This window comes from Seriola dumerili, unplaced genomic scaffold (assembly GCF_002260705.1).
Source record: "Seriola dumerili isolate Sdu_G_001 unplaced genomic scaffold, Sdu_1.0 BDQW01002857.1, whole genome shotgun sequence".
NCBI lineage: Eukaryota > Metazoa > Chordata > Actinopteri > Carangiformes > Carangidae > Seriola > Seriola dumerili.
This window is the reverse complement of record NW_019177112.1, coordinates 20,340-42,433: the sequence shown is the minus strand read 5'-3', so window position 1 is coordinate 42,433 and position 22,094 is coordinate 20,340. Positions and strand designations below refer to the sequence as shown.

The 22,094-nt window shown below is 41.4% G+C and overlaps 2 protein-coding genes across 2 annotated transcripts; both read right to left on the bottom strand.

Annotated features, from left to right (window-relative positions):
* Positions 1 to 975: 975 nt before the first annotated feature.
* LOC111239455 (zinc finger protein 420-like) lies at positions 976 to 12,855 on the bottom strand. The gene is made up of 6 exons (XM_022769338.1): positions 12,781 to 12,855; positions 11,524 to 12,006; positions 9,666 to 10,877; positions 6,642 to 6,722; positions 5,167 to 5,631; positions 976 to 3,651 (listed from the first exon to the last, which is right to left on the bottom strand). Exons 2-6 carry the CDS (start codon positions 11,986 to 11,988, stop codon positions 2,680 to 2,682), a joined length of 3,195 nt encoding a protein of 1,064 aa, XP_022625059.1. The 5' UTR covers positions 11,989 to 12,006; positions 12,781 to 12,855; the 3' UTR covers positions 976 to 2,679.
* Positions 12,856 to 15,031: 2,176 nt separating this feature from the next.
* Positions 15,032 to 21,843, bottom strand: LOC111239445 (piggyBac transposable element-derived protein 4-like). The gene is made up of 7 exons (XM_022769331.1): positions 21,527 to 21,843; positions 20,447 to 20,510; positions 20,096 to 20,195; positions 19,683 to 19,863; positions 19,104 to 19,206; positions 18,457 to 18,595; positions 15,032 to 17,802 (listed from the first exon to the last, which is right to left on the bottom strand). The coding sequence occupies exons 1-7, from the start codon at positions 21,839 to 21,841 to the stop codon at positions 16,074 to 16,076; spliced, it is 2,631 nt and encodes an 876-aa protein (XP_022625052.1). The 5' UTR covers positions 21,842 to 21,843; the 3' UTR covers positions 15,032 to 16,073.
* Positions 21,844 to 22,094: the final 251 nt, after the last annotated feature.

Below are 22,094 nucleotides of genomic sequence, written 5' to 3'. Positions count from 1 at the left end.
AAGTCATAAAAAAGTCATAGTATAGCATGGCATAAAAAGTCATAAAATGTCATAATATAGCATGGCATAAAAAGTCATAAAGTCATGGTATAGCATGGCATAAAAAGTCATAGTATAGCATGGCATAAAAAGTCATAAAAAAGTCATAGTAAAGCAAGGCATAAAAAGTCATAAAAAAAGTCATAAAATAGTATGGCATAAAAAGTCATAAAAAAGTCATAGTATAGCAAGGCATAAAAAGTCATAAAAAAAGTCATAAAATAGCATGGCATAAAAAGTAAAAAAAAAGTCATAGGGTAGCATGGCATAAAAAGTTATTATAACAAGGCTTAAATAAAATTAAAAAGTCATTGTAAAGTCTGAAACTGCACAGTTGATACCAGAATTGAACTTACATTGAGTCTGGTTAGAAGCTGACCCTTCACTAAGCCCCGCCCTCCTCAGGTACATGTTGTTTGATACAGTTAACTCATTGAATTTAATAATAATCTTTAAACATGAGTCTGATTTCCCCTCAGACTAAAGTGGTGGGCTAAATGCAGAGTGGTGGGGGAAGGGCAGCACAGTGTTGGAAATTTGATGATTTGAAAAATATTAGTAGTAACAACAAGTCACAAGATAAGATTAAGAACGGAGCAGAGACATTTGTTCATTTTGACTGATTTATTGGGTAAATCACTGAAATAAAAGTCAGAAAAGTCCATTTTCTCACAAATAAAACGTTTAAAGACTAAAGTACAGCTGAGTCCAGTCTCTCAGACAGAAGCCTGGATCATTACTCATACTGACCATATCAACAGTATCACTATGAAGGAAACTTTACACGATCAGAACAATTCAAACATACAGCACAATGACTTTTACTAAAAACATGTTGCGTATTAGGAAGAGAACTTCATTCACTTCCAATGCAGTCCAAAGTGTTGACGAACAGGAATGCACTTCTTCCTTTGGTTTTACTACAACAGGTACAGAGTATTACATGTTACATTTGTAGTAGCAGTTAGCAACATGCTAATCCCTCTTAATCCACCAAACGTATCACAGCTCAGCTGAAGAGACTTGGAGTCTGTTGCTGAACTAATTAGCCACAAAGCTAGATATTACCATGGCTCGTCAGTATGAAACAGCTAACGAACCATTAGCATGTAACATTATTGATGACGTAAGACCTGAAACTCAGTTCAGTTACTGTCAGTGCTTTGTAAATCAGTGGTTTGTCTTTAAATTCTGACCATCACATTTGAAACAGCTGTATAGAACTGGTAATATTAGAGGGATTATCAGAGTGAAATAAAGGTGCACACTGTGACATCTGATTCAGACACTCCCTATGCCTCATCTGCAGATATCAAAATCAATATTTCCCTTAAATATCCTAGATCAGTCGGGCTCTGATTCGTAGCACACTGTTGCCAGCTTCGTTTAGTAACTACCGGCTGATGGTTACATCTCTGCCAGAAGACACCAACTGATTTTTGACAGGTAATGTGAGGTAGCTAAAACATCTTAAGATTATATCAATAACTGATCTAGGGAGAACGTTCCATCTGAAAAATTCAAAACTGTTTACCCATAGTGAGCTTATTTTTTGTGTGTTAGGTATTAACTGTAGACATGCATTTTTTATTAGTGTTTTCCTTTTTGACTTTCAAATTAGTTTTACTCATGTTTTTTTATTTCATTTACAAATGTAATTCCTTATTTTAGCACAAATGTCTCACAAGTGAAGACAAAAAGGTAATTTCTTTAATCAATAAGTACTTTCTAATTTTCAAAAAATTTCACTTTTCGGCCAGAACACCTGTTCACAATTTTGCTCCTGTTAAAATTTTCAGAAATGTGTACTTCTACACTTAAGAACTATACTGTATACTGCAGGGCCCCCGATCAAAGACTGTCCTAGATGACTGGGAATCGTTAGTTCAAGCCATTAGTCGAGTAATCGTCACACATTTATAATATTAATTATACAAATAAATATTTTTCCAAAGCTGAGACAGAATGTTATAAATAATGTTGTTAACACTGTGCTTCATTACAGAGAAATTTAAAAAACCTAATATGAGCCTTTGAAATAAAAACAATACAAATGTAATAAGGCCTGTCTGACAATTTTGAGTTTTTATATTTCTGCCAAAACATATTGATCCCAAAGTATCAATTTTTAATTTATTTAATGAAAAATATTTTACATATATATATATGTATGAAAAACCAATCAGAACTTTCCTGTGGTTAGCGTTAGAACATTTAATCAAAACGTTATGTTCGAACCCAAACATAGAATGGACTACATTTTAGTGAATATTAAGTGCAACCACTTATAATTACTGGAAAAATGAAGTGACAGGGGTTGAATCCTGATGAACAACATATTCACCTACTAACAGAAACGTTTTAAAGTTAAGTTAACTCAAGACGCTCAGTTACATCACTATCCAATAACAGCAGGGAACAGTTTGACTTTTACTCCTACAAACAACCTGCACTCAAAACCTGGTCAACTGATGAGCAGCCATAATATCCTCACAGGTCTTTCTTAACAGTTAACAGTATCAGTGAAACACAATTTACTTTCTCTGACATTGAGTTATGAGGATTATTGTTAATCTTGGTGAGTCAGGACACAGCTAGCACAACCGACATAAGGCAGGAGAAAACAGTTAGCTTGTGTTTCTAACTGGCATGGACACGTTGGTGGATTTTCAGGATACTCGATCTACCGAATGCTTTCCCACACTTATCACAAACATATGGTTTCTCTCCAGTGTGAATCCTCTGGTGGTTTTTTAGATCCCCTGACTGTGAGAAAACAGCGCCACACTGGTCACAGCTGTACGGTTTCTCTCCAGTGTGGATGCGTTGGTGGACTGTATATTGACTTGAGGAACCAAAAGCTTTGCCACACTGATCACAGCTGTACGGTTTCTCTCCTGTGTGAATACGTCGGTGGGGTTTCACTTGACTTAAAGTCACAAAAGCTTTTCCGCATATGTCACAGCTGTACGGCTTCTCTCCAGTGTGAATACGTCGGTGAGGTTTTAATCTACTTAAACTTACAAACGCTTTACCGCATAAATCACAACTATATGGTTTCTCCCCTGTGTGGAGGCGTTGGTGGATGTGTAACTTACTTGATGACACGAAAGCTTTCCCACACTGGTCGCAGCTGTACGGTCTCTCCCCAGTGTGAATGCGCTGGTGACGTTTTAAACTACAGGAAGTCATGAAAGCTTTCCCACACTGATCACAGCTGTACGGCTTCTCTCCAGTGTGGATGCGTTGATGAGCTTTCAAATTACCTGAATTTGTAAAACTATTCCCACACTGATCACACCAGTAAGGCTTCTCTCCGAGGTGAACACGCTGATGGACTTTTAAATTGCCTAATTTCAAAAAAGACTTCCCACACTGCTCACAGCTGTGCGGTTTCTCTCCAGTGTGAATTAGTTGGTGTCTTCTTAAGCGATATGCCACAGAGAAAGATTTCCCACAGCTGTCACAGCTGTACGGTTTCTCTCCACAGTGAATGAATTTGTGGTGGGTATTTAAATGACTCGAAGATGTGAAAGTCTTCCCACACTGGTCACAGCTGTGCTGCTTCTCTTTAGCGTGAACTCTCTGACGAGTCTTTGTGCGTCTCTGTTTCTATAGTGATGGACAGAAAGAGAGAGGGAGGGAGAGAGTTAGATCTCATGGAGTGGTAAAGCATAATCACATATAATCACATTGTTGTCTCTTTGTTTTTAAAAGTAATCTGTATCCGTAGTTTTTACAGTACTATACAATAACTCATTTAGTCAGTGGAGTGGTGATTGTAGGGGGGGTGACTGGGGGCTGCGCTGGATGAGTAAGAGGAGGTTCTACTGAAATACAAGAGCTCAGAGGAGGACATTAAGAAAAAGAAAGAAATGAACTAGTTCATTTTAATCTGTGTTGGTGAGTAAAGGAATGAAGTTTGATGCTGATCTCACGTTTCTTCTACACTGGTAAATAAACAGCTGCTAATGTTAGCGATGTAGCAACAGCAAGACTTATAAAAAGCTCCTTTAATGCAAAAGCCAGTGAACTAAGATGACACTCAGTGGAGCACAAACCTCTCCCAAAGACACATTATAATGACTGATGAGAAGATTAAAATCCTGAGTTAAAAAAGCCTCTAACAATGTTTAGGAAAGTCGTAAAAAATAATCCTGGATCCACATTGTCACCTAGATTTAATGTGCTCTTCCCTGATCAATCCCTCCACCAAGTTTGGTTCAAATCAATTCATACTTTTTACATACTTCTGCTAACAAGGAAACAAACCAACAAGTAACCTCTTGGCACAGGTAGAAACAGCATCACACTTTCCTACAGATGCCTCCAAATTGCTTTTGTCCAACCAACTGTCCAAATATTTTGTTAATGTCACATAAGAGACATAGACGCAGAAATAAAATCTATTGAGGCTGAAACGATGAATTTGAATTCATGCTACAAATTATTAACGATCTATTAAGCGCTAAATAGAGTTGCCTATTCATTTTCTAAGATGTAACTTCATTGAACTTAATTGTTGAGGAAATTCAAATTTGACACAGCAGCACAAAAGAAAAACAGCAACAAAAAGAAATAAGAAATGTAAAATAAATAAGATAAAACAGAGATACTATACACAATATAAAAGGAGATAACTAAGTGGTTGAAGAGACAGTGAATTGACACTTGTTGCAGCTCTAGTTTCAATGTGCATTTTCCTGGAATCACAGGTTTGATGGACGTTATGGTTTTACAGTGAAACAAAGATTTGGATCGATGACCAAAAGAAAACATGAGTCTCTTTCTCCTGAAAAGTCCTCAGCTCGTCTTCTTTGTCTCTGTGACTTTCATTAGAAACTGATCTGTGTTTATTGTTCATACACGACATGTGACACAACTCAGAACTCCACTACAGTCAAAACCAAATATAAATGTAAGTGAGTGAGCTCAGGTAGCTCCTGTGTTCCCGCCATGTTGTGTGTGAAGAGTGGAGCTGCTTCAGGACTGTGTTTTCTGTCTGAAGCTGGTGACTCGTTTCAACATGAGCCCGGGAAAACAGACCAACACAAACACTTTGTATTTCTGATGCCACAAAAACCAACGGATCAAACACGGACCCTCCATCGAGTCCTGAACACTGACCTGTAGACCGGCAGGACCAGCAGCCTCCAGGCTCCGATGCTCCTGGTTCTCCTCCGTCGTCCCGGTCTGGTCGTTAAAATCTGGATCCTGGTTCTCCTCCTTTATGCCGACCTTCTCCTGGTCAGGGTCGCTGAAATCTGGGTCCTGGTGTTCCTCTTTAACCGCAGTCTCGTAGTGGTCCTCATCGATGAAATCTGGATCTTGGTTCTCCTCCTTAATCACAATCTTGTAGTGGCCCTGGTCAACAAAATCCGGGTCCTGGTCCTCCTCCTTTACGCTGGTATTCTCTTGGTCATTTTCAATGAAATCTGGATCCTGGTTCTCCTCTTTCATCCCGGTCTTGAAGAGGTCCTGATCGATGAAATCTGGATCCTGGTTCTCCTCCTTTATGCCGGTATTCTCTTGGTCATGGTCAATGAAATCCGGGTCCTGGTTCTCCTCCTTCATCCCGGTCTTGTAGTGGTCCTGGTTGAGGAAATCAAACAGAAATGTTCTACATTGGTTCCTTTTAGAACATTCCTGTGTTCTACAGTAAAACTAAGACTTATATTTTAATTAAACAGGAAAAAGGAGTTGATGAAATTGAATGATGTCATGAACCTGTTCTTCTATATGTTTCATTCTTCGTTATCAGAGAATAGAAAACCACATTGCTTCTTTCAGTAAAATCTAAACATGGGCGGGGTTAAATACAGATGTGTAAAGGAGGGTGTGTGTGTGTGTGTGTGTGTGTGGGGGGGGGGTCATACATATATATACATAGATAATTATGACATCTCAAAGAACAATTAGTTTTCCACTGTATACAGCACAACTTTCACAAGCATAGAACTTAAAGTGTTCATAAGAGTCCTAATAAGACTAAGTGGGGGTTGTGGGTGGAGTCATCCCTGACCCCATCCTGTATCCCCCCATAAGGAAGGTGGACCGAGCCCCTGTGTGTTTGGACCGGACTCTGAACTCTCACTGAACACTCGTCAGATCAGCTGACGACCATAACAGACACAAACACAGGCGGGAACAATCACTGCTGCGTGTGATTGTTGTTGTGCACTTAATAAACGACTTAACTTCGTACCTGAACAACATCAACCTCAGAAATAAAGATACACGAACACAGGAAGCAAATTAAAGTTCATCGACAGACGCCGGAAGTCCAGTAACATACATTTAAGCTAATGCAGCAAGTTACGACCGGTTACAGGCGCAAATAAAACGTCAAATCGCTGAAGAGAAAAACTTTGACATGGAATTTAAATCTAAATCCGTTTAACAACGAAGACATCTGGATGGTTCGTTACGTCTGTTGTCAAAGAACAGTGTCAGCTAGCTACGTTAGCTTCCGCCCGCCGAGCTAATGCTAGTTAGTTCCTCTTTTCTGACGCAGCGAAACAGGAAGTTGTTTCAAAAATATAAAACCGCCTCGGAAAAAATGTAAAGTCACAGTCTCATTCACTGTATCATGTAAAACTTACCTGGAAAGGCCCGATTATCAGAACAGAGCTCGACCAACCCGCAGTCTTTACGGTGCAGGATGAAAACAGGAAGTCCCGACAAAATACAGTGTCCGGGTGAAACATGGAAAAGGAACATTGTTTCCGTTGTTACAAGTTCTGTGACACGGTTAGAAATCTCAGCTATATTGCATGTCAAAGATTGATAACCACTCTCAAAAATTCATATCCATAAACATTAATGATCCTGAATGAATCTTTCTTAGTTATTAATATCATTCAAAAACATAATAGTCAAATTAAAGATCTTGCTTTTTTTAAGATAAAAATAAATGTGTTTTTATAATGAGAAATAAAATAATTTGGGAATTCACCATTTGCTCCACCAATCCTGAAGACACCTCAGTAAATGTGGTTAGAATTTCTATTGACACTCAGTTACTCAGTTTTGACAAATAGACAAAAAGTGTAATTAAAAGTCTTTCTTTTTAGTCTTGAGTCTTAAATTAAGAAACAACTAAAATAGCAATCTGTAGAAGAGAAATGAGATTGTTTAAGCTGCAGCTTTCCATGTTAACGTGGGACTGTTTTGTCAGCTGTGGGAAATACAATCTTGTTACTGATGTTGGCGACTAGGTCGTTAGAAGAAAGGAAAACACTCTCCATCAACACATGGATATTTAGTATGTGAGTCAGTTGATGATGACGTGGAGGAATGTTTTGTACTTTTATGGAAAACTAATAATTCAGTGCAGCTGGAGGTCAGATCTCACTCAGGCGTCCCAGCAGCTATGAAACAGTCCTGATGTCATGCTGCTGCCAGGAGGGACTTCAGTTTCATCAGCAGCACGTGTTTGAGACTACAGCAGTGACTTACATGTAGACCGGGTGGAGGAGGGACAGTACAACCTGATGGGTGCACTGTTAGAAAGTTCATGATTTAAAAAAAAAGAAGTATGTTTTGTGACTTGTCGTTACTACGAGTGAAAGAAGAAGCAGAGACCTCTGTTCATTTTTACAGATTTATTGAGTAAAACACAGAATCAATATTTGATGTGTCTCAAAAAGAAAAAGACTTAAAGTTGACTCCAGTTCTCTGAAGCTCCTTTTCCACTGGATAGAATATTTTCAGCTCTTTATCTTCCTGTAAGAACAGCACTTTCCTTTGGTACATTTTCCTCATCAGCTGAAAGAGCGCACTTACAGAACGCACGGTATTACGCCGCAGCCGCAGACGCAGCCGCAGCCGCAGACGCAGACGCAGCTCAGCTGAGTGAATCAGAGGAGCTAAACTTCTTTGTTTTGACAGTAAGATAAAGAGCTGAAAATATTCCACATGAAGCTTCATTTGAACAGATATTGGATCTTCCTGGTGGATATATATATAGCCCCGCCCACAGCAGCTCCTCTCTCTGCTAGTGTACAGATGCTCCTGCTGCTCCTCTAAACACACTGACTATACACGACAACCTCACACAACCCCAACTATCCCTTTAAGGATGAAAGCGTGACGCTGCAGACTCTAAATTAATTTCTAAAACACAACCACTGTCCACGGTCCGAACAGAAAGACAAACTCCACCGGCAGAGCGTGTTTTAAAAAACCTGATTATGCTTGATAATGTGGGCGTTAAGGGGAATCAGACAGAGGTCAGGAATCAGAGTTACTCACACTGACACTGTCTTTCTGATGAAAAACTTACAGTCACTATAAAGGCAACTATCACAAGAATCAAACACATCAAAACAATGACTATGTTACTAAATAAGACCAAAGCTTGTAGTGTATTAGGAAGACATTTCACTCCTTATGGAAAACTCTTTTCAGAACTAACACCCCATTAAAACCATCACAGGTCACAACAGCTGGACTGAACTGGTTCAACTGGAGGGATTAGACTGAAATAAACATGTGCGCATTGTGAAAGAGACAGCTGATTCAGACACTCCCCACATCTCATTGGCTGATACATTATCAGTTTTTATATCACAATATCAAACTCAACATTTCCCTTATAAATTCTGTATCAGTCCGGCTGTGGTTCGTGTCAGTTACCAGCTTCATTTAGCTGTTAGCGTCTGAGACAGAGTCGGTCGCTGTCAGTGGTGTTAGTAATTACACCTCTTATTATTTTAACATGTAACATCCATAACTTATAATTACACCAATAACTCTGATATTAGTAAAGAGTCGTATCTGCCTAAGAAGCATAAACCAAAAACCACTGACACAGATTATGGTCAGTTTCTGGTGACAGCCATTCGCCATGGAAATGCATTTTTTATGACAGCGGGTCAAAATACAAATCACTTTCCTTTTTGTCTTTGTTGGTTTTACTCACGTTTATATTTTAAAGTTTAATTCCTACTGAGACAGATGTCATTTCATATTGTAGTAAAAGCTTTTTATTCCTTTTCAATTGTGTTACATTGGACGCCATTTTGTATTTTGTTGAAAACTCTAAAATATGAATAGTCAAACAATTTGAAAATGATCAATGTTTCATTTTTAAACCAGGACATCTGTTCTAAGTTCTGCTCCCACTGTCAGATGTAGTGACTCCCTCTGCCATCAGCTCACGTCAGTTTGGAAAGTCCGAGTGAATCGTAAGAAGAGAGACAATAAAAGGTTGTTGAGTGAAAATGCTGCATTCAAACACAAACAACCAGGAGATGAATTATGAACAGAAAGAGCAGTCTGTAAGTTACTGGGATAATACAGTGAGTTGGGTTCAGCACCTTTGTGAACATCATAGTCTCTTACAAGCTGTTTACATTTTGAGGTTGACCGGTCCAAGGTTTCAGACAGCAAAACAAAATCACAACTTTTCAAAAAGCTTTGACAAAATTTCTGTTTTTATCAAGAAACCTACCAACCAATCAGAGCTTGTCATACTCATGTGTCTCTTTACAGGGTTGGAGAAATGTGTTTTACATCCTAAACACCAGTGAATTCACAGGTTTTTTATATCTGAACACATTTATTGCTAAAAGACATCAGGCAGGAGAAAGCAGCTGAACTGGTGCTGAGTGTTTCTAACTAACATGGACACGTTGGTGGATTTTCAGACTGGTCGACCTGCTGAAAGCTTTCCCACATTTATCACAAATGAACGGCTTCTCTCCCGTGTGACTCCGCTGGTGGTTTCTTAGATCCCCGGACTGTGAGAAAACTGCTGCACACTGGTCACAGCTGTACGGCTTCTCTCCGGTGTGGACGCGCTGGTGGACGATACATTGGCTTGAAGAGGAAAAGGCTTTGCCACACTGATCACAGACGTACGGTTTCTCTCCAGTATGAATGCGTCTGTGGGATTTTAATTGACTTAAAGTCACAAAAGCTCTGCCACATGTGTCACAGCTGTGCGGTTTCTCTCCAGTGTGAATACGTTTGTGAGGCTTCAATCTACTTACAGTTGCAAAAGTCTTTCCACACAGGTCACAGCTGTACGGCCTCTCTCCACTGTGAAGGTGTTGGTGAGTGTGCAGCTCCTTCAGAGTCACATAAGCTTTCCCACACTGGTCGCAGCTGTACGGTCTCTCCCTTGAGTGAATGCGTTGGTGACGTTTTAAACTGCAGGAAGTCATGAAAGCTTTCCCACACTGATCACAGCTGTACGGCTTTTCTCCAGTGTGGATGCGTTGGTGAGTTTTTAAATTACTTAAACTAGTAAAACTATTCCCACACTGATCACACCAGTAAGGTTTCTCTCCGAGGTGAACACGCTGATGGACTTTCAGATTACTTAACTTCATGAAAGACTTCCCACACTGGTCACAGCTGTGTGGTTTCTCTCCAGTGTGAACTAGTTGATGCCTTTTTAAACGATCTGCCAGAGAGAAAACTTTCCCACATGTGTCACAGCTGTACGGTTTTTCTTCAGAGTGAATGTGTAAGTGGGACTTCAGGTGATATAACCTACTAAAAGTTGCCTCACATTGACTGCAGCTGTACGGTTTCTCTCCAGTGTGAATGCGCTGGTGGTTTTTTAAACTACTTATAGCTGTGAAGGTGTTCCCACAGTATTCACAGCTGTAGGGTTTCTCTCCAGTGTGAATCCATTGGTGGGTTTTTAAATGACTTGATGTTGTAAAACAGTTCCCACATTGGTCACAGCTGTACGGTTTCTCTCCAGTGTGAATCCTGCGGTGGGTTTTTAAATTACCTGAAGATGTGAAAGTATTCCCACAGTGGTCGCAGCTGTGCTGCTTCTCGTTAGTGCGAACTCTCTTCTGAGTCTTTGTGCATCTCTGTTTCTATGGTGACAGACATGAAGAAAGAGAGAGGGGGAAGAGTTAGATCTCATGATGGAGTTGTCTATAACAAATACTTTTAGAACATCCACAGACTAAAGCGTCAGCTCTCAGACATCAGATCAAACTGCATCATTTCTTAGACCAAACATAGTTCAGGGCGTATCATCAGGTCTCCGGTCTCATGTCAGGGAGTCGGAGTCACAGCTCAGGTATCAAATCTTAGTGTTTTTTTATTTTACTGATCACTTAGGGAAGTGAAGTTGACTGCGTTGACCAGTCTGGAAAACTTAATACTTCCTGCTTGTTGAAAAGCATATCTGACAGTTTTAATGCCTAAAGTCTGATACCTGGTTCCTGAAGTCTGAGTGATAATCACAGTAGTACTTAGAGTTAGGAGAACCGCCAGTAAATAAGGGCACTGACAGTTATGACTTCGACTCCTACAGTTTAATAGAAACTTCTTATGGAGTTTCACTACTGAGCTCATCTTTTAAATATGTACATCATGTTGCAGTTGTCAGGTTAAACCTACAGCTTTGAACATTATGTGTTGGATGATGTTTTTGTCAAAATAAAATGAACTTAAATGAAAAGGTCAAACATGAATCCTCAAGCTGTTTTTATCCATCAAGTCCTGAACACTGACCTGCAGACCGGTGGGACCAACGGGCTTGTTGCTCTGGTGGTCCGCGTCCTGGTTCTCCTCCAACGTCCCGGTCTTGTAGTGGTCCTGGTCTAAGAAATCCGGGTCCTGGTTCTCCTCCTTCATCCCAGTCTTGTAGTGGTCGTAGTCTATGAAATCTGGATCCTGGTTCTCCTCCTTAATCACAATCTTGTAATAGTCCTGGTTAATGAAATCAGGATCCTGGTTTCCCTCCATTATCCCACTGTTGTAGTGGTCCTGGTTGACAAAATCTGGATCCTGGTTCTCTTCTTTTATCCCGGCCTTGTAATGGTCCTGGTTGATGAAATTCTGGTCCTGGTTCTCCTCTTTCATCCTGGTCTTGTAGTGGTCCTGTTCCGTGAAGTCCGGGTCCTGGTTCTCCTCCTTCATCCTGGTCTTGTAGTGGTCCTGGTCGGTGAAGTCCGGGTCCTGGTTCTCCTCCTTCATCCCGGTCTTGTAGTGGTCCTGGTTGAGGGAATCAAACAAATGTTCTACATTGGTTCCTTTAAGAACATTCCTGTGTTCTACAGTAAAACTAAGACTTATATTTTAATTAAACAGGAAAAGGGAGTTGATGAAATTGAATGATGTAATAAAGCTGTAAATGATCTAATTTTCATTGTTTTCTGTTTAGCTGTCTGTTGTTTTTATTATTTTTAATCTTCTGTAAAGTGTCCCTGAGTGCTGTGAAAGGCACTGCCAAATAAAATGTATTATTACTATTATTATTAATTAATTTCTCTTTTATCTTAAATCAGATCCCTCAAAACAAATCAGAGAAGCAAATGAACTAAACACCTCTGTCAAGATGCGTGTCGTCTGACAATAACTTGATCCTAACCCGAACCACCGAGAGGGGGCGCAACGGGAAACACAGACTTCGATAAAACACCGGAAGTCCCCTAAAACACATTTAAGCTAATGCAACAAGTTACGACCGGTTACAGGCGCAAATAAAATGTCAAATCACTAGAGAGAAACTTAAACCTTAAAGTTAAAGCTCTTAAATCCGTTTAAGAACGAAGACACCGGCCTCTGTTTGATTTACGTCGTGGATGGTTCGTTACGTCTGTTGTCAAAGAACAGCGTCAGCTAGCTACGTTAGCTTCCGCCGCCGAGCTAATGCTAGTTAGTTCCTCTTTTCCGACGCAGCGAAACAGGAAGTTGTTTCAAAAATATAAAACCGCCTCGGAAAAACGTAAAGTCACGGTCTCATTCACTGTATCATGTAAAACTTACCTGGAAAGGCCCGATTATCAGAACAGAGCTCGACCAACCCGCAGTCTTTACGGTGCAGGATGAAAACAGGAAGTCCCGGAGTGTAATAACGTCCTGGTGAAACATAGAACAAAAACGTTGGTTCCGCTGTTACAACACGTTAGTAATCTCAGCTATATTGCCCGTCAAAGATTGACAACCACTCCCATTCATTTATATCCATTAACATTAATGATGATGGATGAACCTTCTGATAATTCAGAATTAATCAATTCAATGTCTTTAAATTAAAAGTCTTACAAAAACATTTTTTTACATTGAGGTATAAAATAATTTGAGAATTTCGCATTTGATTGGTAAACACTCATTAATTTATATCCATGAACATTAATAAAAACCTTCTGATCATAATCAGTCAAAAAGGTAATTAAATGTCTCAATGTCTTCCTATAAAATATTTGTTTTTATATTGAGAAATAAATAAAGTTACTTAGTTATTAGTAAACAACATAATAATTGTATATTATCCATTATTATCTTTCCTTGTTTGTTTTACTTTGTCATAATAACTGAAAGACGTAAATACATGATCATATTGTTACTATAATTCGTTGGTATTTCATGATACTGAACCATTGTCCAGCCCATTCTGTTGTCTTTGTTAATTTCACTTTTGTTTTATTGTGGAAAATTAAACTGTCATTATACAGTATTTTAATGTTTTTCTTTGTTGTTTTCTATCATGATTGATCAGAAATACTTTTAACTTGAACTTTTAATGTTACTTCCAGTAATAATATAATATAATATAATATAATAATATAATCAAATGACCTTAAAGTTTATACTCTCACCTTCCTTTGCAGGCCCACGCCAACTTAGACTTCAATTCATCAGCTGACCATCAGATATAAAAAGTAGTTGCTCTGCTCACTCAGTATGTTAAAAAAAAAAGCAGGTATGTACAAGAAAACTGGAAAATGGCAAAGAGCTGGTCGACCAAGGAGCACACCAAGTCAACAATGGTTTCCAGGATGTAGGCGGACGTGTTTCCTTGTTCAAGAAACATCATGACCACAGAAGTTTTTGTACTCGGCCCTGAACACCTCAGAAACACATGATCCGATTATATACTTGCTCAGGATGACATTACCTTCGGGTCACTGTTGACCAGGTCGTGTCTTTTACTTCAGCCTTCTTCCTGTCTCAAAACGAAGCTGAAAACCTAAAGAAATAAAACTTTTATTATCAGGACGTCCCAATAACTGAGTGAAAAGCCTCGAGCTGATCCAACATGCTGCAGGTTTCTTCCTCCTTCTCTGTAAACTGCATGTAATCATTTGGTGCTATATCAATGAAATCAAAACGGTATTTCCCACAGCTGCTGCACAATAACAGGCACAGTGTTTAACACTGAATTCAATACAATCTATCAGTCATTGAAATTGCCGACAAATGACATCATTCAGGGAAAGGTGAATCAGTTTCATTGATGACATGGAGGAACATTAGGAGACGACACAGAAGCTGTTTCATAGTTTAACGGAGAACGTTTTGATCTGAGTGAGATCTGAACTCCAGCTGCACTCGATAATTAGTTCTCCGTTAAACTATGAAACAGCTTCTGTGTCGTCTCCTAATGTAAGTTAAATGACTGAAACACACACAATTACACTTTCATTTTAAAATGAAATCGATCTCCGTCCAGACCAACACACACACCTACACTGAGCATGTGCGAGCTGGTGTAAACAGGAAGTAGATTGTCTCCTCTGAAGGAGGAACAGCAGAGACAGCTGTAGCATTGAAACAGAGAATGTAAGTGAACAACAGCTGCAAAGACAACAAGGTCAGTAACTCTGTCATTCATCATCATGGTGTATTCACCACTGGTAGTCCAGGCTGATGGCAGCCAATCAGGAGAGACCGTGGCTGTGACCTCATCGTTTACAAAGGTCTCAGTTTCTGTCCAGACTACAACACAACCCCAGAGCTTTCAGAATAAAACACAACCCCAGAGCTTTCAGAATAAAACACAACCCCAGAGTTTTTGAATTAAAACGGGTCCAGCAGTTTCCAAACTCTGTTGTCGGGGAGTTGTGTGGATGGAGGAGGAAACGTAAGAAGAGAGACAAAATTTAAAATAAAAACAGGGTGGATTTAGAGTCAGACCAAAGGGGGGGGGGGGCCTGATGGGTGCAGTGGGAGGGAGATGATCTAATAAATGTTTTTATCTTGTGAAAGAAGAAGCAGAGACCTCCATTCACTTTGACAAATTTATTGAGTAAACCATGAAGAATATTTCATGCAGAATAAAAGGTCAGAAAAGTTCAGTGTCTGAAAAATAGAACAAATTAAAGTTTAGTCCAAGTTTGTCTCAAAAATAAAAACAACTTAAAGACCAACAAACAGTGAAGTCCAGTCTCTCAGACCGAGGTCAGGAATCAGAGTTAGTCACTGAGAACACTGGCTTCTTGAATAAAAACTCTATCACTACTATATATCAGAACAGATCAAACATTCAGTACAATGATGATGTTACTAAAAAGAACTAAATCATGTAGTGTAGTAGGAAGAGCACTTCATTCTTTATAGAAAACAGGGATTAAAAAAAGGAAAGTATAAAGTCGGCTTCAGCTGCTACAACGGTGAAAAATGTCTCATGTAGTTTCCCAGAGTCCAAAGTTTTGAGGTCAGGTGTGTTTCATTCTTCCGACAGCACCGAGGTACTGCACATATAAAAGTACATGAGAGCAGGAAAGCAGCAAATCTTCATCTGATTCCACTGAACCAGGAAATGTTTGGAGTTTTTCCTTGACTCAGTAACTCAGAAATGAGCTCGATTAAATCTGTTTCTGTGCCAGTCGCCACGGCAGCTCTCTGCTGCAATGACGCAGTGTTCTGGTGCTGCAGCCGATCAGTGACTGTTGTACAGACCACACACTGATGTCTGAGGGCTGCACCTGTCATTACAGCTGCAGCAGGACGGTGGACGGAGAAGCGGGTGGTTCAATCTACAGTCTGTAAATTCTCTCGAGCAGGAAGGAGGCGACAGTGGCGACGTCCAGGAAATGTCTCATTTCAAGCTGGAAAAGCTTCGGCTGCTGCGAGCCTCCGCTCCGTTCACTCAGATTTGTTTGTGGACGTTTTTCCACATGGATCACACCAGTAAAGTCTTTATCATCCAGTGTGAGCATGTCAATGCTCATTTCGTTGCCTTGGCGTGTGTTCGTCACAGCTGTGCGTTTTCTCTCCAGTGTTGATGTGCCGGCGGGGGCATCAGGTTGTCAGACCTCCTGAAAGCTGCCTCACACCTACAGACCCTTCTGTGTGTGCCAGGTGTTGAAGCAGTCCCTCTGTGCCACAAAACACAAGGCTACTTCACAGGTGACGCAGTGAACCGGCGTCTTCCTGTGGCAGAGCACGCAGCACCTTCTTCCGGCGGTGCTCGCGTCCCGTTTGGGAATGTTCTGTCCGACCGTGAAGTAGCGCAGCTTGTGTGGAGCCATTGGGCCACAGGGGGCGATGTACCTGGAGTTTTTAGGTATAGAGCTGGACACAGAGCCTTTGTTGGCGAGCTCCTCGACGAGCGCCTGCCGGAATTCTTTCTGCGTCATGGCGGGAGCGCTCTCACATTTTGTATACAGAATGTAGGCGTTCACCACAGCTATGTCCAGGAAGTGGTAGAAAAAGGTCCGGTACCACTTCCTGGTCTTGTGTATGACACTGTAATACCCAATGAGAGCGTCGGACAGGTCGACCCCTCCCATGTGTTGGTTGTACTCCCTGACTGGGGCGGGAATAGGGACGTCGGTTTTCACCCAGTTCCCCGCTCTCTTTACTCGTCTGTGGACGACGTCTCCGCTGTAGGCCTTGTGGATGGTGGAACACATGGCGACCTCTCGGGTGTCCATCCACTTCACAAAGAGCAGGTCGCCGTCCCTGATCCACCTCATGGTGCCTCTGGCGGTGTCCCTGGTGAAATCGTTGGCCTGGTTCTTGGGGAAACCGACTCTGTTTCGATGGAAAGTGCCGCAGGCCCCGACCTTTTTGGCCAACAGGTCCTGGAAAAGGTGAGTACTGGTGTAGAAGTTGTCAACATAGAGATGATAACCTGTACCCAGGTTATCGAACTCCATGAGGGACATCACCGAGTCGTAGCTCATTCCTTTCCCAGTGACCGATGACTTGCCCTCATACACATGGAAATTCCACGTGTAGCCACAACTGGAATCGGCCAGTACGAACAGCTTGTACCCCCACTTCATGGGCTTGTTCCGGATGTACTGCTTCATGGAGATTTTGGCCTTCGATGCCACCATCCTCTCATCGATTGAAATGTGCTGACCGGGTTGGAAGTGCGTCTTGCAGGCTTTGACGATCTGATTGTAGAGCGGCTTTATCTTGCACAGACGGTCATACTCTGGCGTCCCCCTCTTGGCATCATTCTTCTCGTCGTCTTTAATGCTGCTGATGTGTAGAGTTCGGCAAATGTTCAAGAATTTATTCCGTGATATGATGGAGGCCGGCAATGGGAAGTTGTAGAGTCGGGATCCTTTCCAGTAGTCCACCATGGCGGAGCACTTCACTAAGCCCATGTAAACCACCATTGCAAGATAGGAGAACAGGTCATCGACAGTGAGGTCGCGCCACGCTGTTTTACTCCCTTCTTGTTTCTTTGCACCGTATGCATTGGTGTTCTTCAACAAAGACCTGAACACGGCGTCAGTAAAAAAGAGTTTGAAGAAATCTAGTGGAGTGTGAGCTTGCCTGGTTTCCTGCTGCGGTCCCGGCGGTCTGATGGGCATGAAGGCCAGTGCGGCGGGCTCGACATCCTCATCATCAACAGTTCTCCACGGCTGGTCTGTGTGGCTGAACTGAGACAAGGCCGATGACCTGGGTGATTTTCCTTTCCTACCCGCAGCACCCGAGTCAGTCGCTGTAGCAGAGGAGTGTTTACGCTTCTGCTTACTGCGCCGAACTGAGGACGAGGTTCCCAGAACGTCATGCTCACAGTCTGAGTCAGTGAAGTCACTCGCTGACCTAGAAAAAAAACCCATACAATTATTGGCAAAAAATCCAATTCAACTGAAATTGGTTCCAAAAATACAAAGTTATGTAAATCTAGACACAAGGAAGCTGCTGGGCGTACTTCAGGCACATACAGTAATAAGGTATTGTGTCAGGGTGCATCAGAGTAAAATACATCAACAAATAAAATTCCATAAAGCCAATGCGTTATGATTCCTTATATAAAATCACAACATGACTTGTTTCTAAATCCTGCTTGTACCGCCACGGAGATCTGTCTATATAAGGAATCAGGCCGCTCTGGTTTGCTTCCTTTTCCAGCCACACTGAGTTTGTTTGTTTATGTTTTTTATTTCATTCTAACTTGCTCTCACACATTTCAACTATATCCTCGACTCTGTGCGGGAGTGGTTGAAGTAAGCTGAGCAGCTTCCTCCATGAACAGAAGAATCGTAAGAATATCCCGTGATATCAAGTCATTCACAAGTCTCCATTTCTAGAGTGTAATGCATCTCAAAGCAGGAAAAAAAAATCCAGGTCTTTGTTTACAAGCTCGATAAAGACAGTTTATACAAAACAGTAAATATACAGGAAGTGAAACTCAAAATTAAATTCATGAAAAAATACAATCACAACAAAAATTAAAAGATAATTTGAGATACTCACTGATCTAAAACATTATCCATGCCGTTGGCGAACATGGTCTCTCTCTCCGAATCGTACTCGCTGTCCTCGCTGTCGTCAGAGGAAACGATTATTAGAGTGCTGTCTGTGGATAACTTCTTCTGCGCAGACTGAGGCACTTCTAAATGTAGAGAACACATTTCAGTCACCACATAGTCAAGCCTTTACTAAGGTGAACAGGTTCCTGACTATAATGAGAACTTCAAATGAGAACGACTGACGAAGCCAATAATCAATAACAGCACATTCTACGACTGGCAGAAAATCATCATTGACTTTTCGGAATAGGTGTCGTCTTCACTAAAATTAGATTAATTGCCCAGCCCAAGGGATAGAATGAAGATCAGACAACACCACTGCTTCAAAGGTGGTGAATCGCCACTGTTTTGCCACCTCGCTGGTTTTAAGATGCAAGTAAATCTGAATGAATTACACTTCTGTGCTTACGGTTCCTATACAATAAACCCAACGGTCGAGTTGTGGAAGATCTACTCAATCTTAACCATGTGCAGCTTCTTAATATTGACACAACTTTAAACTTTTATATCGACCAGGTTAAACTGCGCCACATCGGTCACAGTTGTATGGTCTCTCTGCAGTGTGAATGTGTTGGTGGAGTTTTCAGTTACCTGAAGGCATCACAGTCTGGTCACAGTTACGCCTCCTCCTTCTAGTCTTAACTTTCTCTTTAGTGTTAACTTTCCCTTTAGTGTTCACTCGTTTCCTGCGTTTCTATGGTGACAGACAGACATACAGAGAGAAAGAGCATTAGATCTCATGGTGGAGCTTTTCGTCTGAAACCATATACACTATATGGATTTTATATTATCCCCAAACCACAGCATCAGTTACTTAATTACATAGAGCAAAATTCTTAGACATTAACAATCGAACTCAGTGTCAAGTTCAACACAACAATACAAATAGAAGTACCATCTTTACCAATCCTACATTGATTTCATTAACCTCTTCTTTGTAATATCAACGTAAAAATTAACAAATTAATTTACCCCTGCCCATTAAAGGGTTTACTAATTGCAGATTGAATATTTGTATCTGTATATATGGTTGAACATCAGTTGAATGTTAGATGTTCAAATATTAAAGAAATGGTCAACTGTTTGTTGAATATTTGTATAAACGCTCTCTGGTGATCCAGCGAGCCTTTTCTTTCTGACTGTTTAACATAAATTTGGAGACTCATTTACCTTTGTGTTCGAGTCTGGTGGTCCACTTGGTGGTCTTCCTCTTTTACCTTTCCCCCGACCACCCCTGGCAGCACGTGGACGTCCAGGTGTGCTGGTGGCTGCAGAGGAGCGTCGACGCTTCAGTGTATTGCGCTGAGCGGGCAGACTTGACATAGGCTGCCAGTCTGAACCACTATCCTCACTATTGTTGGCAAAATATACATTTCAATTTAAATGGACTTTTATGGTATAAGGCAAGTAGTTATATTGACAAAGAAAGTATGAAATAAAAACAGCAGAAAAATGTACAGAGGAAGTTGTAAGTGTAATCTCAACACAGGAAAAAAACACCAGTTGCATTTGTTTACAAGCTTGATAAAAGACTAAATTAAAACATACAATCACAATAAAAACTAGAAGTTTTAGATACTCACTAATCTAAAAGGTTGTCTTCATTATTCTCGCTCTCTGAATCACACCCGTCCTCCTCGCCGTCATCTGGGAACTTCCTCTTCCTTGCAGACCTTTGCGTACCTAAAATATAGATCAGATATTACAGTCAGCAAATATCCTGCCGACATGATAAACGCTGCTCCACACTGAGCAGAGCTGTGTGGCCTCTCTCCGGTGTCAGTGTGCAGCCTCATGTCTATTGTTTCTCTTGTCTGAGACTTGTGTGGATAAAGCAATGAACTTTATTTTATGAAGAAAATAACTGTCACCCATCGCCGGGCCTGAGTGGTAGCAGTCGTAGCAGTAGTGGTGGTGGTCATGGTTGGACTTACGTTGGCGAGGTAACTGTGAAATTTGAGGACGTCTGATCTGACGAGGCCTTGGGAGTCTCCGTTTCTATGGTGACAAAGACAGACAGAAAGAAAGATGGAGGGAGAGAATTAGAGCTAATGGTGGAGCAAGTTGTCTAAAACCATATATTCTATTTCAATTTTCTAACATCCCCAGACTAAAGCATCAGTGGCACCAAAATACTTATACAAGCTACACTGATGGGCCTCGGGTCAGGTGTTGGGTAATTGGACATCAGACCTCAGGTCTCAGGGCCGTACTCCATCATAGACGATGAAGTAAAATCCTGGCTTATATTTTTAAGTCTTGTTTATATAAATGAGCCGGGCACAGTGTACGATCATTGGGGTCTTAAACATCTTCTGACGTTTGGGGCAGATTGGACAGTGTATAACAGAGTTACAACTTCTTGCTGCAAAATTCACAGACACACCCTCGAATAAAAACGAAGTGTGTGTTGAACCTGCTAGAGGAGTAAATCAAAACATGATATTTCCTGTCGCCCCTGGGTGGCGCTATGAGTATAACTGGATGTATATAGATGTCTTCAGGCCAGGACAAACATATAAAGTCCATGGCAGTTTGGACAATGTGCTCTGGAGTTATAAGAGGTTCATTTTTCATGGCAAAATATCAAAATATGTTGAGCCTCTGTGAGCAGGATGTTCAATGAAATCCCAAAAGCTTCTGTATTTAACAGCACAATGATTTTAGGATGAGACTGAACAAATATGGTGTTGATCTGATTAATTCTCTAGGAGGAGTTGAAATTCATAGGAGGCGCTGTCGAGTCATTTTGCCACGCCCACGAGAAAGACCCATAAAACATGTAAATTTCCACCTGGACTGGCGCGTGTGCAAAGTTCCATGAGTCTTCGACCGTGTTTCAACACGGTTCGTTTTTATGAGGCAGAGAAATACAAACGTATAAAGACGCCATGTTGTTGGACCAATTTAACCGTGACTCGTTTCTACATGAAACCGGAAACCACATGAACAAACACCGCTGATGCCACAAAAACAAACGGATCAAACATGGACGGGGAGTCCGGAACACCGACCTGCCGCCCGTTGGGACCAGCGCGCTCGGTGCTCTGGTGGTCCTCGCCCTGGTTCTGGTTCTCCTCCTTTGTCTCGGTCTTGTCGTGGTCCTGGTTGGTGAAATACGGGTCCTGGTTCTCCTCTTTAATCTCGATCTTGTGGTCCTGCTCGATAAAACTCTCCTCCTTAATCCCGCCATGGCAGTGGTGCTGGTCGACTGAATCCGGGGCCTGGTCCTCCTCCTTCATCGCAGTCTGGTTGTCCTGCTCCTCGAGATCCAGGTCCTGCTTCTCCTCTTTAATCGAGGTATCACAGAAGTCCTGGTTCTGCTCCATTGTCCCGTTGTTGTTGTTGTGGTGGTCCCGGTCCACGTCCTGCAGGTCTCCTGCTGCCTTGGCCCTGTCTGTTGGCGCCACTTTAAATTCTCGCGATCTCCTCTCGTCTCGCGGGCACCTCTTCTTCTCCTCTTCATGAACAGAGCCTTCCCTAAGACCCCTCCCCTCTTAGTTACTGTTGCTATGGTGTCAGCTTCACCGTGACCTGAAGCAGATTCCAACAACAGCAATCACTTTCCGGCAACGTTACGGT

Bases quoted from the DNA above. Each gene is read 5' to 3' on its own strand.
- LOC111239455 (XM_022769338.1), bottom strand. From the start codon at position 11,988: ATGAAGGAGGAGAACCAGGACCCGGACTTCACCGACCAGGACCACTAC. The intron at 10,878-11,523 runs GTCAGTGTTCAG...CTGTCACCATAG, and splicing joins TTGGTCCCACCGGTCTGCAG to AAACAGAGATGCACAAAGAC. The intron at 5,632-6,641 runs GTAAGTTTTACA...TTCCTCAACCAG, and splicing joins TGATAATCGGGCCTTTCCAG to GACCACTACAAGACCGGGAT.
- LOC111239445 (XM_022769331.1), bottom strand. From the start codon at position 21,841: ATGGAGCAGAACCAGGACTTCTGTGATACCTCGATTAAAGAGGAGAAG. The intron at 20,196-20,446 runs GTAAGTCCAACC...TCTATATTTTAG, and splicing joins TTCACAGTTACCTCGCCAAC to GTACGCAAAGGTCTGCAAGG. The intron at 17,803-18,456 runs GTGAGTATCTCA...TTTTTTTTCTAG, and splicing joins ATGGATAATGTTTTAGATCA to GTCAGCGAGTGACTTCACTG.